Here is a 19,871-nt window from a genome sequence, read left to right on the forward strand (position 1 = left end):
TTGCCTTTAAAGCTATAAACAGTTAGACCTTGTGTGGCTGCAAAACCAGGTGGTAGATAGCTTCACTTCCTCTGTCATGCAGCCCTGAGGGAGTATTGGTGATTTTTAAAGCAGAAGCATCTTGTTGTGGGGCAGTAGTTATACCTGGTGAAAAGCTCTTTAGGTAAAGTGGTCTCTTTTAATTTGGAGCTCTTACCAGCTAAGTCAGAGACCCTAGTAATTAGGTTCTCATGCAATGAAGATAGTACTTTGCAGATATAGTCTATTGTTTTTGCAGTCAGTAAGAGCAAGTCAGCTGGAAACATTCCCTTTTCTCAACTTTTCTCAACTTTTTTACCATTGAGAAACCCCTGAAACAGGCTTTGAGAAATGTCAGAAGTGGCAGGATGGTGCAGAATATGATTGGGAAGCAATAACTGTATACACACTCACCCAGGGCCCCACCCCACCCCACCCCACCACCTCCATACCCATCATTGGCCATTTGGGGTGGGGGTTGACATTATATATAGTCATATCACCTGAAAAATATTTACCAAATTTGAATGTCATGGCAAGCTCTGGGGAGCCCTCCCTCCCAAAAAACAGTCATTTTGCTTACCTGTGTCATTTTGCTTACCTGTGTGAAAGCAGTCTGCAGTATGTCAGTCTTAAGAATCTAACAGGCTTATTTATGTAGCAGCAAATCACTTTTTCTTGTTATGTCTGAACCCTGCACGATTGTCAGACTACTGTAAGTTATGGACAACTGCACACTAGAACCTAGGATTTTCCAATCTAGACTAATCCACTACCTCAATGGACTATTCACTAACCGATTTCAGCTCTCTAGTGCCTCTTGTCACAAACCTTTACCATTTTTAAAAAACAAATACTTGATCAGCCAGCACTCATGTATATTTTACCTTCCTTTCTGAACTTCAAATTTTAACACACTCTTTTTTTCCTGTTTTGACAGTTCATTGCTCCAGTGTAGATTCTACTGAACTGAAAGTTGTAGGATCCACCAATCTGCCAGGTACATGTTAGTTTAATTAATTCAGGCTTATTTGTTTTGATAATTGTGCAGAGGCTTCAAACTTTTAAATTACAAATGCAGTTTGTTATATAATTATGCAATTGTACCGATAATTCTAGTCTTAATAACACAAATAGAAGAAGCCAACTTTATGCCAACTTTTTGGAAACCAGCAGTACATGTAGATTTGACTCCAGGAAGCTCCTAAAGCAGCGGTCCCCAACCCCTGGTCCATGGACCGGTACCGGGCTATGGATCAGTCAGTACCAGGCCGCAGCTCCTCCTCGTCCTCCTCCCCAGCTGCTGCCTCTCGGGCTACCCTGCCACTCTGCTGCCGGCTCACCTTTGGTGCTCTCCAGCGGCCGCTATGGCTGGGGCTCCCCCTCGGCATGGCACTGTGCAGCTGCTGCCAGCAGTGCCCCCCATCAGGCGGTGGGAAGTCAGGGGCACCAGCAGGAAAGCAAGTGGAGCAGGGGCTCAGGCAGCGGCGATGTCCCTCAGCAAAAGACTACCCCCCCCCGGATCTCAGTAAAATTGTCAAGTGTTGACCAGTCCCTGGTGATAAAAAGGTTGGGGACCACTGCCCTAAAGCAGTGGTTCTCAACCTGGGGGTCATGATCCCTTTGGGGGTTGAACAAACCTTTCACAGGGGTTGTGGCAGGGCAAGCAGCTTGGCTGGGGGGGGGAGGCGCCATCCATACAACAGCCTTGTGGGGTAGATCGAGAGAGTGTTCTTCTGTCTGGAGCAGCGGAAAAGAGTGAGATTGGCATAGTGGGATAAGAGGCATTGGTCATATTTGGTTTAATTTCTGTTAAAGAACACTTGCCTAATTTTATGGTTGGGGGTCACCACAACATGAGGACCTGTATTAAAGGGTTGTGGCATTAGGAAGGAGGCCAAAAAGATGTTTGGGACATGGCTCTTGAAAGCTTGTACCCTAAAAATCTGGTTGATCTCTAAAGTGTACTGGACTTGCAACTAGCTGTTCCAATGCATACCATCATGGCTACCCTCTGAAACCGTAGAAACCACATTGTATTTATGATGTATAAATACAATGGATTCAGATTACAGTAGATAATCATCATGGCGCTTTATACTTTCAGTCAAAGTTTATGTCAAGATGAACCATAACAGCCCACGTATCTTATGCATTACAAGTCATCTAAGAGATTCTGAATTGATAGATCCAATATTCCAGTGGCATGGACCAGGAGGTGACATAGTTACAGGTAGGGCATTTTCCCTTTCATGTGGTCTGAAGTAGCACAACATCAGTAGAGTCCAATAGCACCTTTAAGACCAACACAAGATTTGAATAAAAGTGCTACTGGACTCCCTTTCATGTAGTAATTGTTCACATTTTATTTCCAAACCAGTAATAAAGCCCATTTCTAAAACTGGGCATGTGGAGGGCGGTGGAGAAGGCTGCGTGGGCGATCGCAGCGTTCAGAGGGCTGGTGTCGGGAGCAGGTGCGGAGAGGGCCAGCAGTGGCACCGCGGGAAGGGGCTTGTCGGGTGAATGGGGAAGTGGGGGCCCCAGACCGTTCCCGGGGCGCGTGGTAGGCTTGGCGGAGGCGGCCCCCAGCAGGCGAGGGCGGGCATGTGTAGGCTCATGGGTGCGGCGCGGCCTACCTGGGTCCTCGGTGGGAAGGGAGCAGATGTCGTCGGCGGGCTGGCAGCGGGGGTGAAGCGTGTGCGCCAGCCGGTGTGAGGAGTGGAGGCGGGCTGGGGAGAGAGTGTTGTTGGACAGCGGCCTGGTGGCGCGGGCAGGTGGCGGCTCTATCGGGTGCTGTGCAGCCGCTGGGCACCAGCTCCTGCGCAGGGCGGCGGCGGGCGCGGCCTGTTTTTGTTGGTGGCGACGGGCGGCGGCGGCAGCGGCCGGCTCCACAGCCGTCCGGCTCCTCGTGGCCGCGGGTGTTGGTGGCGGCAGTGTTCGGGGTGTGTGAGCGATGGGGGGCGGCGCCAGCCACCGCCTCTTGTCGCCCCTGTGTGGCAGCGGCTGTGGGGTGCGACGTCCTGCCGCCTCTGCTGAGCCTGGCAGGGCGCCGGTCGTCTGGGCGGCGAGGCTAGCAATGTCGGCGGGCCGGGGAACGCGGGCAGCTTTGGAGGGGGGGTGGATCGGGAGGCACTTTGCGCCTCCCAATTCGCAAGTGCAACAGCAAGGGACCAATCGTGAGCCACGCTTTGCGTGGCTCGCGATTGGTCCCTTGCTGCCTGACTGACAATCGGAGGGGCCAATCTGCAGGCGCTTTTCACTTAGGTGCCCTTAACCGATTATTTTATCCGCTCTGCAGGAATGGTTAAAGATGCGGGTGGTAAGTTTTTTTTTAAGCGTGTATGCCTTTATTTATTTGTAGGTTTTCAGTGCTCCTAATTCTTGAATGCTTTCATCAGTTGTATTTACTTTTTCATTTTACTTGGGTGGGTCTTAAGCATGCAGGAAAGATGTCTGTGGCTACTTCAGCCAAACTAAAGTGAATGCAGAGGTTTAACTATCTTCTTTATTCTTGTATTTTAATCTGTGGAACCTGAAAGTTCTTCATTTTGGTTGGAGCTTGTTAGATGTCATTACTGACTATATTAAGTGATTCTGTTCCTGAGGAATCAGCCTGAGGCTCAGTCTGTATTCATGTACTGACTCCCTCTCCTCTACCGACTCCCCCTTGCAGGGCAGAGATTAAAAACTTCCTAGTTTGGAAGGAACTGCAGTGTGTTGTGGCTGTACGTGTATTTGTTTTCTTGACTATAAACCAGGAGTTTAAGACAAATTTCTATCCTGGTTTCATCTAGCTGGGATGGGAAAGGGGAAAGAGGGCTCATGAGACTGTGTTCATAATGAGCAAGTGGAAGTTTGTGCTTTTTGACACCTCCCGCCCATTGTCAGTGATGGGCCTTGAGGGGGTGGGTAGATGATGGGCTTTGGGTGGGCATGTACACAACTGTGCTTCCCAACCATATTCTGCATGATCATGCCAAAACTAAGAGCCAAAGGCAAAACTACAGAGGCGTCTGCTGATTGTCCCAAGGGTCTGTATTGTGCCAGCTGGCATCCTGGAATATAATAAAATGCAACGGGCAAGCTGGCTAATGTGTGCCCCACTTCACCGAAGCTTTCTCAAGTGTATATTGTGTGAATCAACTGTAAAAACAATAAAATATGTTAATTTTGTTTCTTTATAAACAATTGTAAAAATGTGTAGCAGTTTGGAGACAAACAAGATGCTGACCTCACTGTCTGATCTAATTGTCTTCTTGCTGCCACCGAGTCTTTGTACACCAGACCATTGCCTTTTCCAGCAGACACACTAGATTAATTGTTCTGGGGGACTTCAGCATTCATGCTGAATACTCACCAGAAACAGCCCAGGGTTTTATATTTCCATTGCTTATGCCCCCCGCAGGGCACTCCGCTCTGCGGGTATGAATTTACTGGTTGTCCCGGGCCCACGGGACGTTCGCCTGGCCTCGACCCGGGCCAGGGCCTTTTCAGTCCTGGCCCCAAACTGGTGGAATGAGCTCCCAGAAGAGCTAAGGGCCCTGCAGGATCTACCAGCTTTCCGCAGGGCCTGTAAGACGGAGCTCTTCCGCCAGGCATATGGTTGAGACCAGGGCAGCTCTCCCACCAATCCATCAGAGGATCCCCTCCAATATTGAGATCTCTAACATCGAGATCATGGTTAGATCTATCGTATTGGTGCCACCCTCTTCTGAACATTATTCTCTCCGCCAGGCTGAACTAAGATCAGAATTGTGACCACCGCCGCTATATGTTATATGTAACTTTTAATTGGGGTTTTTATGGGGATTTTATTGTGTTTTAACTATTTATGTTGTAAATTGCCCTGAGACCTATTGGGAGAAGGGCAGTCTAAAAATTAAATAATAATAAAATAATAATAATAATTGGCTGCTGTGGGCCTTTCTCAAAGTGTGACATGAAAAAATTCACATCTTGGAATTAATTTTCTGTACCGAGACCTTGCAGGGAGGTCTTGTTTACAGTTGGAGAGTTGTCCTGAACCATGGTCAAACCACTCTCTACTGAAAGCATGGGTGAATATGGTGCCCATGCCCCTCAAAAGACAGTGCCTGGTTAAAATGGATTTCACTATATTCCAGAATATAATGCAGTATTTTAGGATTCCAAACACATGCTCTGTTGAGGTCGCAATGGGAGCTTGGAATGTGAAGTTCCTTCAAGCCATTGACAAGATGGCTTCTTGTTGACCTGCCTTACCTTTGACGTGGAAGCCAGCCCCATGGTTTACTGTGGTGCTCCCACTGCTGTAGTAAATGCTTCCCAAAAAGCTACTCTTGATGGATAAAAATTATCCCCCTCTACCAGTGGAAATCCTGTGAGGCATCCAAGCCCATAGGTTTTAGGAAATGTAGCCACTGGTGTTGGAACCAAAGTTCCATTTGATAGAAGGACATTACCCATCAGAAGTCTGGTGCTCCTTTCAACATTATTTTAACTTCTTAGACCTGTAAAATCAGTGCTTATTCTCAGTGTTCACCTCTGTGACTTCTGTCAAAGTTCATTTCTGCAGACTGTTTGCTGCATCTCAGTTTGTGATGATGCCTGTAGATCTCTTAAACTTGTCAATTCCTTCTGCGTAATGGAGGAGAGAAGGTTGTGAATGAAACAGTTTTGTCTTCCTCGTTTGAACACATTGCACCTCTGTAATCATTCACTCTGTTTCTGGAATGAATGTGGGATTCTGGTCAAGTCTTGAAGAGATACCATCTTAGAGATAACCCTGCTCCTGCCTAGTTATTCTCTCCTTTGACACGAGTGGAATACAGATGGATGAGGCTCGAGCCATCTTGAGAGTTCTCCCTGTAATGGAAATAAATGAACAGCTCCATAGGAAAGCAAAGCCTACTGAGAACTGCCCCTGTTGGTGAGATCCTTTATCATATTAAGATCCATTAATCATGCTTATTCTTATTGTACTGGTAGATATGACTGTGCTTAAGGCCAGGACCAAAAAGTTAAAATAGGCAGCTGCCAGTGCTGGGAATTCCAGCACATTCATTTCTTACACTATTAAACTTAATTTTATTGTACCTTTTAAAATAGAAAACAAGACTGTGAAAATAACACCAACTGGAACTTTATTATTCCGGCACTTTAATCCTGAGCTGAGTGGAGTTTACACTTGTTCCCTTGTATTTAAGCCAACCACTGAGCAAGCTGAGAAAAGCTATTTGATCAAATACGTTATTTATGGTAAGATACAGTAGAATTTCTTTCTCTTCTGCTTTAGAACACTAGTTTGGTTTGCTGAAATTATAAGGGGAAACCCCTTGTACAGTGAAACATGGTTAAGCTCCTTTGAATTCTGTAGTAATTAAGCATGCTTAGTTATATGCTTCATTTCACCCTTAATGAGATACAATAATTGGAATCTCACTAATTGAGATCACAGAAGGACTTTCTCTGGGCTTCTCATTCAGGAAATTTTAAATCATCAGTTTTTCAAAAGACATGTGAAGCCTAAATTGAAAAATAGAAGAAAAAAATGTGCTCATGAGAGTTCCTTGGTAGTATAATCCCATTATGTTCGGAAAGCAGAGATGGTTCTTCATTTTCTGTATTACTTGTCAGTTCCCCCCCCCCCTTGTCTTAGAAACAAAGCTTGAATACAGTTTTGTTATGTTACATTCTACCTTGTGTTAAAATGAATTGTTCACATTTAGTATCTTGAGCTGAGCTGCTCCTATAGGACATGACAAACCTCTTCTGAAAGGAAAGGGTCTGTCATTCAACGGGTAAAGAATCCCCCTAGGCATGCCCAAGCTCTTGCATGTCCCTAAAGTAGCTATACATGGACATCATCACCAGATGGTCAACACAGAAATCAGATTGACTATGTGCTCTGCAGCCAAAGATGGAGAAGTTCTATACAGTCAGTAAAAACAAGACCAGGAGCTGACTGCGGTTCAGATAATCAGCATCTTGTTGCAAAATTTAGGCTTAAATTGATGAAAGTAGGGGAAAAAGCCACTAGGCCACTCAGGTATGAACTAAATCATCCCTGACGAATATACAGTAGAGGTGACAAATAGATTTAAGGAATTAGATCTGATAGACAGAGTGCCTGAAGAACTATAGACGGAGGTTCGCAACATTGTTCAAGAGGTAGCAACTAAAACCATCCCAAAGAAAAAGAAATGCAAGAAAGCAAAATGGCTGTCTGTGGAAGCTTTACAAATAGCTGAGAAGGGAAGTGAAAGGCAAGGGAGAAAGATACACCCAACTTAATGCTTAATTCCAGAGACTAGCTAGAAGAGATAAGAATGCCTTTTTAAATGAACAGTGCAAACAAATAGAAGAAAACAATAGAATGGGGAGGACCAGAGATCTTTTCAAGAAAATTGGAGATATGAAGAGAACGTTTCATGCAAAGGACCAAAATGGTAGGGACCTCACAGATGCAGAGGAGATTTTTAAAAGTGGCAAAATTATACAGAGGAACTATACAAGAGCGAGCTTAACATCCCTGATAACCATGATGGGGTAGTTACTGACCTGGAGCCAGACATCCTGGAATGTGGAGTCAAATGGGCCTTAGGAAGTCTGAGCAACAATAGAGCTAGTGGTGGTGACAGCATTCCAGTAGAACTATTAAAAATCTTAAAAGATGATGCAGTAAAAGTGCTAAACTCAATATGCCAGCAAATTTGGAAAACTCAACAATGGCCACAGGATTGGAGAAGGTCAGTTTACATTCCAATCCCAAAGACGGGCAGTGCCAAAGAATGTTCAAACTACCGCACCATTGCACTCATTTCTCATGCTAGCAAAGTTATGCTCAAAATCCTACAAGCTAGACTCTAGGAATATGTGGACTCAGAACTTCCAGAAGTACAGGCAGGATTTCAAAGAGGCAGAGGAATTAGAGGTCAAATTGCCAACATACGGTGGATCTTAGAGAAAGCTAGGGAGTTCCAGAAAAACATCTACTTCTGCTTCATCAACTATGCTAAAGGGTTTGATTGTGTGGAGCACAACAAATTGTGGCAAGTTCTTAAAGAGATGGGAATACCAGAGCATCTTATTTGTCTCTTGAGAAATTTATATGCAGGTCAAGAAGCAACAGTGAGAACTGGGCATGGAATCACTGAAGGCTGGTTCAAAATTGAGAAAGGAAGTCGGCAAGGCTGTATGCTGTCACCCTGCCTATTTAACTTGTATGCGGAGCACATCATGAGAAAGGCGGGGTTAGATGAGTCACAAATTGGGATCAAGATTACAGGGAGAAATATCAACAACCTCAGATATGCAGATGATACCATTCTAATGGCAGAAAGCGAAGAGGAACTAAAGAGCCTGTTGATGCGGGTGAAGGAGGAGAGTGCAAAAGTTGGCTTGAAACTCAACATCAAGAAAATGAAGATCATGGCATCCGGCCCTCTCAATTCCTGGCAAATGGATGGGGAAGAAATGGAAGTAGTGACAGATTTTATTTTCCTGGGCTCCAAGATCACTGCGGATGGGGACTGCAGCAAAGAAATTAAAAGACACTTGCTCCTGGGGAGGAAAGCTATGGCAAATCTAGACAGCATCCTCAAAAGCAGAGGCATCACCCTGCCAACAAAAGTGCGTTTAGTCAAGGCAAATTCCCAGTTGCAATGTATGGCTGCGAAAGTTGGACCATAAGGAAGGCCGAGAATTGAGGCTTTTGAACTCTGGTGCTGGAGAAGACTCTTGCGAGTCCCTTGGGCTGCAAGGCGAACAAACCGGTCAGTCCTAGAGGAGATCAGCCCTGCCTACTCCTTAGAAGGCCAGATCCTGAAGATGAAACTCAAATATTTTGGCCACCTCATTTGAAGGAAGGATTCCCTGGAGAAGAGCCTAATGCTGGGAGCGATTGAGGGCAAAAGAAGAAGGGGACGGCAGACAATGAGGTGGCTGGATGGAGTCACTGAAGCAGTCGCCGAATGGTAGAGGACAGGAAGGCCTGATCATTGTCCATAGGGTCGCGATGGGTCAGATACGACTTCGCACCTAACAACAACAACTAAGTAGCTCTTTGGGTCCTAGCTATAATTCTGTTCCTCTGCGCAAACCAATTTCTAAGAAGAAAAGAGAATGTGGAATAACTGTACTGATTAATCAGCATTTATTTTAACTTTTTTTATTTTTTTAAGGACATAAATCTTTTTATTCTTCGGCAGGTTATTCTGATCCTAACTTTCACTATGAGTTTACAGCCCGATATCATGCAGCTCCTTGCAACAGTATCTACAATACATCCTTTGAGAAGAAATTGCTTCAGATACTGAGCAAGCTGGTTGTTGGGCTTTCCTGTGAGATTGCGTTACTTAAGTCTGAATGCCATCATGTAAAAATGCAGAGAGCGGGTTTGCAGAATGTAATTTTCTTTACTTTTACAGGTAAGCTGCAATGTTTTGTGTGGGGAGAGTGTTCACTGAAAATAAATTTTGTGGTACAGAATAATGTATTGAAAGCAGTTCTGTCATCAGTCAGATGCAATGAAAAGTGACAAATATTTGAAATGCTGGGGGTATCTGCAAGAACTTGACACACAATCCAAGTGCAAGGTTCATATCACGATGTGAGCTGGATTTGATTTCCCACTTTTCCACATGAAGCCTACTGGGTGGCCAGTTACAGTTCTCTCAGAACTCTCAGCCTCACCTACCAGAGATGTTGCTTGTTGTGGGGAGGAGGGAAAGTGATTGTAAGCCGTTTTGATATTATTTACAGCAGAGAAAAACATATGAAAACCAATTCAAAAACTCATGAGTAATCAGTCTTTGGCAACGTTCTAGTCACTAGTGTAGCAAATAATTATATGGCTTTTGTGAATAGGAACATTGCATGATACATGTGTGTGCACACAAACTACCTAAATATCGAAATAGTGAGAAGCCAAGTTTCTTAAAAATTTAGACTGTAAACTAATTTGAGTTGGGGGATAGGAACTATCCAATAAGAAATGGTCATATTGGTGGGTCATATTGCATTGGGCCAGTTTCCTACTGATTTTAGGTAGGGCCAGGGCAAGTGGGAGCCTGGCATATCATTGTGAAGATTCAAATAGGGGATGGGTTGCAAGGGAAGCTTGTAGTTTCATTTGCCAATTTGAGCAAGGAAAATCCTTGCTTCTGTCCACCATTTTCACCATTTTCTTCAATAAAGAGGTTTCGGGTTTATTGGAAACTCAGTGGAGGTTGCACACTGGTGGAACAGCATTATTTTCCATTCATTTTTCATTTACTATACTGATATAATGACCAAAACATATAAAATGTGTTTATATATGTTTGTTTTTGGTAGATGTTCTTGGGAAAAGGTGGGCTCTTATTCTGTTTCCTTAGTAAAGCAGAACATTGTGTTGCAGTTTCTTCTTTAGAAACAGAGAAAGTCAAAAGTACATGTGAACAGACTGCATGCGACACCTCAAGAAGATTACGAAAGGTAGTATAGATAAAAATTAACATTAAAGAAAAATGGCTCTTTTTCTAGCTCTGAACTTGTTGGGAAGAACAGACAAATACAATGAAATTAAGTATCTTGTTCCACATGTAGTGATGGCAGAGGTTTGGGGGGGGGGGAAAGGGGACAAGGGAACTTGCATTTTCAGAAGGAGTAGGGCTGGTTTAGCTTACCATTTATGAGAATAAGGTTATTTTATGTCGACCTCCAACTTCTTCGTACTTCTGGGGGCCCTGTCCTCCATGAAGAACATTTTGGCCTGTAGCAGGAAACATGGATTCATGCTTCACTATAGAAAGCATGTCCATCAGGAGAAATTTTGCATGACATCCAACCCTTGGTAGAAACCATTAGGGTTTACACTGAGCAGGACACTAACATCCCAATATGCAAAAGCAAAATATTGAAGGAATGTTTAAACAACAACAAAGGAGGAAGATGATTGTGGAAAGCTAAAGAGGACAGGAGGCCAAAGACATGAGGAAGGAATGACAAGAAAAAGGGTAGGGTAAAGTTAATTGTGTAGTCTACCACCCCCCTCCAAAAAACCCTCCTTTCTTCTTTTGTCCCAGCTGATGACTTGATGTGTACTTCTATTCTGGGTGTATCCAAGTGTTTCATAGGGGGAGAAACCATTTTTCTGCATCTGAGTGTTGAATTATGACTTGGCATTGGCTATGTTTCTTCCTCATCTTTAAAACTTGGGCTTCCTTTCCCACTAAGTTTCTTTTTATTGGTTGCAAGAAAAATAAGGAAAATAAATCCCTCCCTGTCCCCCAAGCTCCTTTATTTATCTCACAATGATATCTTGGCAGTTATTGTCTCTTTGCATTCTTTATCTCAGAATTCTAGAGCTTTGGTCTTCTTATTACAGAGGCGTTGGTTGCAGCTCCATTAAAATAGAATTAAACTATGCACTTCAAAAGAGATTAGAATCTCAGTGTTTTGTGCTTTGCTGGTTGAATTCAGTCCCCAGTTCAACTCAATAACTCTTCAGAAGACAATTAGATTTCCTACACAAACAGTCACAAAATAATATTTAGCAACATTAGTATAGAAAATGTTTTTCTATAGCCTAAATGTTTTTCTTTAGCCCCCAAATTGTGCTGCTTATACTTCTAAAGTGTGCTATGTCTACTGCTGAGCACCGAGCAGTGCCTCCCCAATTGTTCATGACAGTGCCTTTGGCTTCTTATAAATATAATTATTTTATTAAAAAGTGACTGCAGTCAAAAAGACCATGCATTTTTATTCCTGGAGGAAGAGGAAGGCAGTGCTTTGGAGGAGCTGGGAGAAGAAGAGCGTTATCTCAGGAGCTGACTCAGGAGCTGACTGCTAGCAAAGCCCTCTGCTGAGTAGGCCTTTGTGCTATAAAAGGCTCTTGTTTGCCAGAGGAAGGCAGTGCTTTGGAGGAGCTGGGAGAAGAAGAGTATTATCTCATGAGCTGACTTCTAGCTCCGCCCTCTGCTGAGTAGGCCTTTGTACTATAAAAGGCTCTTGCTCTATACAAACAAAACCCAAAAGACTCTTGGGGTCCGGATTAAACCATAATACTCTGTAAGGAGCCAAGAGCAAGAACTAAAAAACTCTTGGCTGTTGGCTTTTCGCCTGAGGATCAAGCTGCAGGTTTCAGTGAAGTGTAGGACTGTTTGTGGAGCAGTTCGGATGAATCAAAGTGGCATGAAGACTGAAGAAGGTTGTGTAGTGACATGTGCCATCTGTGGAATGTTTGTCTTTTTACCTAAGGGGGACAATATTTACAAATGCTTCAAGTGCAAATTAGTGGCTCTGCTGGAGGAGAAGGTCCGGGGATTAGAGAAACGATTGATTACACTGCAGGAGGAGGGAAATCTATCAAAACAAAATCAGGAGCACCTAATACAGGAGGGTAATAATTGGAAGAATGTTACACATAGGAGTAGAATAAGGAGAAGGTTTGACCCACTGATGCTCAGCAATCGGTTCCAAGGTCTGCCTGAAGAGGTTGATTCAGGAACACAGGAGCATGTGCAATCCCCCATGAAGAAGAAACCCCAATGTAGACCAGGAAAAAAGTCACAGGCCTTCACAGGTGAGAGTTCTAGGTCTTCTCCCCTGCTGACCCCACAAAGCTTAGGAAACACTTCACAGTCCCCCAAAAGAAAGGGTTTTAGTTCTGATCCCAAGGGTACGAAGAAACAGGTATTGGTAATTGGGGATTCCATGCTAAGAGGTGTAGAGGCCGAAGTTTGTAAACCAGACTTGTTGTCTCAAGAGGTCTGCTGCCTACCTGGTGCATGCATCAGGGATGTGCCAGAACGGGTGGACAGGCTCATCAAGCCTACACCTTCGCATCATAGAATCATAGAATCATAGAGTTGAAAGGGGCCATACAGGCCATCTAGTCCAACACCCAGCTCAATGCAGGATCAGCCCAAAGCATCCTAAAGCATCCAAGAAAAGTGTGTATCCAACCTTTGCTTGAAGACTGCCAGTGAGGCAGTCTTCACCACCTCCTTAGGCAGCCTATTCCACTGCTGAACTACTCTGACTGTGAAAAACTTTTTCCTGATATCTAGCCTATATCATTGTACTTGTAGTTTAAACCCATTACTGCGTGTCCTTTCCTCTGCAGCCAATGGGAACAGCATCCTGCCCTCCTCCAAGTGACAACCTTTCAAATACTTAAAGAGGGCTATCATGTCCCCTCTCAACCTCCTTTTCTCCAGGCTGAACATTCCCAAGTCCCTCAACCTATTTTCATAGGGCTTGGTCCCTTGGCCCCAGATCATATTCGTCACTCTCCTCTGTACCCTTTCAATTTTATCTATGTCCTTGAAGTGAGGCCTCCAGAACTGCACACAGTACTCCAGGTGTGGTCTGACCAGTGCCGTATACAATGGGACTATGACATCTTGTCTAAGAGCCTCTTGTGGCGCAGAGTGGTAAGGCAGCAGTCATGGGTTTAAACTTCAAATACAACGATATAGGCTAGATATCAGGAAAAAGTTTTTCACAGTCAGAGTAGTTCAGCAGTGGAATAGGCTGCCTAAGGAGGTGGTGAGCTCCCCCTCACTGGAAGTCTTCAAGCAAAGGTTGGATACACACTTTTCTTGGATGCTTTAGGATGCTTAGGGCTAATCCTGCGTTGAGCAGGGGGTTGGACTAGATGGCCTGTATGGCCCCTTCCAACTCTATGATTCTATGATTCTATGCAGTCTGAAAGCTCTGCCCATGAGGCTGGTTCGATCGCAGCAGCCGGCTCAGGGTTGACTCAGCCTTCCATCCTTCCGAGGTCAGTAAAATGAGTACCCAGCTTGCTGGGGGGTAAAAGGTAATGACTGGGGAAGGCACTGACCACCCCGTATTGAATCTGCCATGAAAACGCTAGAGGGCGTCACCCAAGGGTCAGACATGACTTGGTGCTTGCACAGGGGATACCTTTACCTTTACCTTTTATGACATCTTGTGATTTTGATGTGATGCCACTGTTGATACAGCCCAAAATGGCATTTGCCTTTTTTACCGCTGCATCACACTGCCTGCTCATGTTTAGTTTACAATCCGCAAGTACCCCAAGGTCTCGTTCACACACAGTGTTACCTAGAAGCGTATCCCCCATCCAGTAGGCATGCTTTTCATTTTTCTAACCCAGATGCAGAACTTGACACTTATCTTTATTAAATTGCATCTTGTTCTCATTTGCCCATTTTTCCATTGTGTTCAGATCTCATTGAACTCTGTCTCTATCTTCCGGAGTATTTGCCAGTCCTCCCAATTTGGTGTCATCTGCAAACTTGATGAGTAGTCCTTCCGCCCCCTCATCTAGGTCATTAGGTCCAGTACTTAAAGACGTCCCGAAGATGATGGACAAGGGTTCTGCAAGTTCTCTGGAAAGTTCTTTGAGCACTCTCGGGTGCATTTCATCCTACCCAGGGGATTTGAACTCATCCAGTGCAGCTTAAATGCCTCTCGACAACCTCTCTGTCCATGTCAACCTGCCACCCAGACACTATTCCTTGGCTACTGCCATTTCTAGATGTGCCTAAACCCTTTGACCTGTGGGCAAAAACAGATGTAAAATAGGAGCTCATGACACTCAACATGTCTCTGAGTTTATTAAAGTTTGCCCTAGGAAAATCCAATATTTGCGTCTGGGTACAAGCTTCCTTGCCCCCTCATCTCAAAAAGAATTCTATGAGGATATGGTCACTTCCCCCTAGGGTCCCCACCTCCTTCACCCCATCCACCAACTCTTGCCTGTTGGTCAGTATTAAGTCCAATATGGCTGAACCTCTTGTGGGTTCATCTACCATTTGATAAATGAAATTGTCAGCCAGGCAGGTCAGAAAGTTGCATGACTGAAGACGCTTCACAGACTTTGTTTCCCAGCACAAATCTGGGAAATTGAAGTCGCCCATGATTACAAGGTCCTGGTGCTTGGATATTTTCCCAAGCTGCTCAGGAAGTGCAGCATCCACATCCTCTCGTTGGTCAGGCGGTCGCTAGCAGACACCAACCACCACACTGTTTGTTTTCCCCTCGCTTATTTTCACCCAGATGATTTCCTATATAGATAGAATCATAGAATTATAGATTTGGAAGGGGCCATACAGTCCATCTAGTCCAACCCCCTGCTCAACGCAGGATCAGCCCAAAGCATCCTAAAGCATCCAAGCAGCTGAAGGGGTTTTCCTTCTGGAGCTGCCTGGAGAGCTGGCAGCTTCCCTGGGCTGGGAAGCTGTGAAGATCTTGATGGCGGAGAAAGAGGCAGGATGGAAGTGGAGACACCCTGGTGGAGACCGTTGGGCTGGCGTATTGGAGGAATTTGCGGAGTTTTCCACCGACTAGATGATTTACCAGCCTAGTACTATCCATCATGCATTGAACCGAGGTCGCTAGGTGCCATCTAGTGGTGACCGAAGAACGGTTCTGCATCCCTCTACCGGGAGGAGTGGGACTGCCAGGATCGGGAGATGCTTATATCGGTGTGAAGATTTCTGCAATTCTAGTAGAGGGTCATCCTTCCCTTTGGAACCAGAGGCTCAGTGGTTCTTAGGGCCAGGGAAGATTAGTGGGAGGGATCAAAAGGTGGATATGATAGTTAGATTGGGGAAGCGGGTTAGGAGGGGGTTGGAGGCCCACCCCGAGATCCCCTGTGTGGCGGGATCGGGTTGAGCCCCTCCCTTTTTAACCCAGCAGCTGCTAGTTAGTCAGGGTGGGGAGGATGGGTTAGTTGCGAGGTGCAGGCCGGGGGGGTTAGGGAGGGCAAGGTAGATTAGTGCAGGAGGGTGAGTGAGTAGGTAAGAGGGGTCATTCCACCTGGATTCCTCTCAGATATGGATGGGGATTCACTTCCTTGGGGATTGGGATAGAAACCATCATGGTCCAGGTGCGCTATGGTTGGTCAAGAGAAGGACAGGGAGAACAGGAGTCTGGCGGGCTCGCTGTCCTAACCTGCGTCCTATCCCAACTTTCCGGAGAACTTGCAGAACCCTTGTCCATCATTTTCGGGACCTCTTTTAGGCCTGGAGATGTCCCAGAGGTCTGGAAGAGAGCAAACATTATTCCGATCTTCAAAAAAGGGAGGAGGGATGACCCAGGAAACTACAGACAGTGAGTCTGACCTCTTTTGTGGGGAAGATAATGGAGCAGATATTAAAGGGAGCGATCTGCAAATATCTGGAGGACAATTTGGTGATCCAAGGAAGTCAGCATGGATTTGTCTCCAACAGGTCCTGTCAGACCAACCTGGTTTCCTTTTTTGACCAAGTAACAGGTTTGCTGGATCGAGGAAATTCAGTTGATGTTGTTTACTTGGATTTTTAGTAAAGCAGCTATGTGATATTAACTACTCCCTCCAGTCGGGGGAGTTTCCGGAGTGGCGTAAGGAGGCAGTGTTATGCCTGCTCCTGAAAAAAACATCGCTGGATCCGCGGGACCCGGCCAACTACCGCGTTCCTAGGAAAGGTCGTTGAAAGGGCCGCAGTGGACCAGCTCCTGGCATTCCTGGAAGAAACTTCGGCACTCAATCCATACCAGTCTGGCTTCCGTCCTGGCCTAGGGGTGGAGACAGTATTCGTCGCCCTGATGGATGATCTCCGTCGCCAGCTGGATGGAGGCGGCTCTGCTGTTAGTACTTTTATATCTGTCGGCCGCGTTTGATGTGGTCGACCACGAACTACTAGCATGCCGCCTCGCCGGGACGAGGATAAGGGGCACAACATTACACTGGATACACTCATTCCTCCTAAACCGGACCCAGAGGGTGGCATTGGGGGATGAGCTATCGAGCTCGTTTGGGCTCCCCTGTGGAGTACCACAGGGCTTGGTGCTTTCCCCCACGCTTTTCAACATCTTGTTGACTAGTGGAGTACCCCAAGGATCTGTCCTGGGGCCTGTGTTGTTCAACATATTTATAAATGATTTGGATGAGGGATTACTTATTAAATTTGCAGATGATACTAAACTGGGAGGGGTATCAAACACAACTGAAGACAGCAACAGAATACAGGATGATCTTGATAGGCTCGAGAAGTGGGCTAAACTAAATAAAATGAAGTTCAATAGGGACAAATGTAAAGTTCTGCATTTAGGTATGAAAAACCAAATGCATCAATATAAGATGTCTTGGCAGTAGCATGTGCGAAAAGGATCTAGGAGTCTTAGTAGACTATACATTGAATATGAGTCAGCAGTGTGACTCAGTGGCTAAAAAGGCAAATGGGATTTTAGGCTGTATCAAACACAGTATCATGTCCAGATCACGGGAGGTGATGGTACCACTTTACTCTGCTCTGGTTCCGCCTCACTTGGAGTCCTGTGTTCAATTTTGGGCACCCCAGTTGAAGAGGGATGTTGACAAATTGGAACATGTCCAGAGGAGGGCAACAAAGATGGTGAGGGGTTTGGAGACCAAGACATATGAAGAAAGGATGGGGGAGCTGGGTATGTTTGGCCTAGAGAGGAGTATTTAAAAGGGTGCCATATGGAGGATGGAGCAGAATTGTTCTCTCTTGCCCCAGAGGGACAGACCAGAACGAATGGGATGAAATTAATTCAAAAGAAATTCCATCTAAACATCCGGAAGATGTTCCTGACAGTTAGAGCGGTTTCTCAGTGGAACAGGCTTCCTCGGGAGGTGGTGGGTTCTCCAGCTTTGATATTTTTAAACAGAAGCTAGATAACCATCTGACGGAGAGGCTGATTCTGTGAAGGCAAAGGGGTGGCAGGTTACAGTAGATGAGCAATTGGGATGTGAGTGTCCTTCATATTGCTGGGGGTTGGACTAGATGACCTATGAGATCCCTTCCAACTATATTATTCTATGATTCTATTATTCTGGTTATATGATGATTATGAAGAATCAGTTTGGTCAGGACATTGCATTCCACTGAGAAATATGTGATTCGGAAGGGGAGAGTTTTGAATTCACGTTGGAGTCACTCATGAAAGCTCAGTAATTCATGCTTTTATTTAACAGTTCTTCATTTTCCCAGGCTCATTATAATACTAACCCTCCTGTAGTATTGCAAGGGAGGTTTTGAATTATTCCCTATTCGGATTGCCTTTCTCCTTGAGGTCTGGGTTAAAATTGATACTTGATCTCATAAAATTCTGTGATGTTTTTTAGGAATCAGTGGATTTTTACCTCTTATCACACTGATTGTTCAGTAATATTCAAAGGAATGTTATTTCCTATTGGATGCTAGACAGTGATCCAAATATAACCATACTAGAAATATAGCCCGCTGTATAAGGGATACCACGGGCGCTAGGCACTCACAGTTTGGTGTGTCCCGCGGCGACGGCTCTCCGCAGCGGCTCCCTCCCTGTGGCGTCGTGTCTAAGCGGCGGCAGCGGGGGAGGCTGGGAGGCCCCGGCAGCCGCGCTCCGCGCGACTACCGGGGTCTTCGTCTGGCAGTGGCCTGGCGCAGCGAGAGGTGCTTTGCGCCTCTCGCCATGTCAGGCCGCCGGGCAGGGAGCCCCCGGCAGCCGCGCTCCGCACGACTGCCAGGGGCTACCTCGGGCAGCGTCCTGACGCAGCGAGAGGCACGAAGCGCCTCTCGCCGCGTCAGGCCGCCGGGCAGGGAGCCCCCGGCTGCAGCGTTGTGCGCGGCTGCCGGGGGCTCCCTCGGGTAGCGGCCTGATGTGGCGAGATCTCGCTGCATCAGGTCGGGAGCAACTGCAAGCGGCTCGCAGTTGTTGGGGCTGGGAATTGGAGGGACCAATTGGCAGGCGCTTCACACCTGCCGATTGGTCCCTCCGATTGTCTGTCCACAGGAAGGGTCCAATCCGGACCCTTCCTCATCACGGACAGATCCCACCCCAGAAGCCCTTAGCGAATTATTTAGTCCGTGGTGCCCATGGTGCCGCGTGCGGTGTTTAGATTGGTTGCTAAATTCTTGTCTGTTATACTTTACTTTAGAAAATAATCGATTAGTCTTAGTGATTGCTCAAGATCTATTAATCGAAGGTGCTTTCGAAAGGGAAGAAAAGAAAGGATGCATATTGAGTGGCCTCATCTGGACACTGCCTTCCATTTGCAGGCTACTCTTCGGGATGCCGTTAGCATAACCAGAAGGTCCTGTGCTGGAGGAAGAGCCACATTCAGCGTTTGGGAATTAGCATATCTTGCCCCTGCCCTGCAATTCCATCTTCATACTGTTGGCTTTGCCCTTGATTTAGTTTCTGGGACTATGGGATAGGCTTTCTTGAGGATGGCCTACTAGCCCTTGGCTATGACCTTTCCAATCCCCTGTAATATGGGGGGCGGCAGTCATAACCATCCCCTCACATAGGCACCAGCATGCATACATAATTTTATCTACTGCTCTGTGTTACAACCTATAATTGAGTCTATGTACAATATAGTAAACAGGATTTATGGTTTAGCTGCATCAATGACTGTGTTTTCTACAGAACAAAGCATTGAGTCAAGTGGCACCTTTCAAGCCAACAAAGTTTTATTCCAGGTATAAGTTTTTGTATGCCTGAACATTTCAGATACATTGAAACAATTCACCAGCCATTATATATAGGTATAGGATGTAGAGGGTGCTTCCAGGAAGAGCAAATTAGAGTCAAGATACAGAAGTAACTGAACAATAATTATGGACTCCAAACCAACATGGCAACCCACCTGAATCCGTGATCTATAATGCACAAGTGTTTCCCCTTGCTTTCAAAGTTCCTGTCTGTCAGGTTTTCTTAGTCGTTCTGCATTGATTTTCCTCTGTTCAGCACTCAGTTTACTTGCTGGTCACTGTTTCCCCGGGTTTTCTGAGGGTGCTAAGGTGCCGATTTTTTGTGTGTTTAAGGCATTTATAAAGAGTTGTGGATGGGAAAGAGAAATACTTGAAGAACGTTCTCTGGACATGCTTGAAAATTATAAGAAACAT

General features: G+C 45.6%; 1 protein-coding gene across 4 annotated transcripts in view; it reads left to right on the forward strand.

Annotated features, from left to right (window-relative positions):
• Nucleotides 1-19,871, forward strand: part of ZPBP (zona pellucida binding protein) — an 81,013-nt gene that overhangs the window by 15,057 nt on the left and 46,085 nt on the right. For 2 of the 4 annotated variants that reach the window (XM_077303046.1, XM_077303047.1), the window contains exons 2-6: nucleotides 959-1,018; nucleotides 2,126-2,251; nucleotides 6,106-6,255; nucleotides 9,207-9,425; nucleotides 10,397-10,473. In XM_077303046.1, coding sequence (XP_077159161.1) covers nucleotides 959-1,018; nucleotides 2,126-2,251; nucleotides 6,106-6,255; nucleotides 9,207-9,425; nucleotides 10,397-10,473 — 632 coding nt within the window. The remainder of the gene's footprint in view (nucleotides 1-958; nucleotides 1,019-2,125; nucleotides 2,252-6,105; nucleotides 6,256-9,206; nucleotides 9,426-10,396; nucleotides 10,474-19,871) is intronic. The other 2 variants (XM_077303048.1, XM_077303049.1) reach the window with 2 other exon arrangements.

Source organism: Paroedura picta, chromosome 11 (genome assembly GCF_049243985.1).
Source record: "Paroedura picta isolate Pp20150507F chromosome 11, Ppicta_v3.0, whole genome shotgun sequence".
Classification (NCBI taxonomy): Eukaryota; Metazoa; Chordata; class Lepidosauria; order Squamata; family Gekkonidae; genus Paroedura; species Paroedura picta.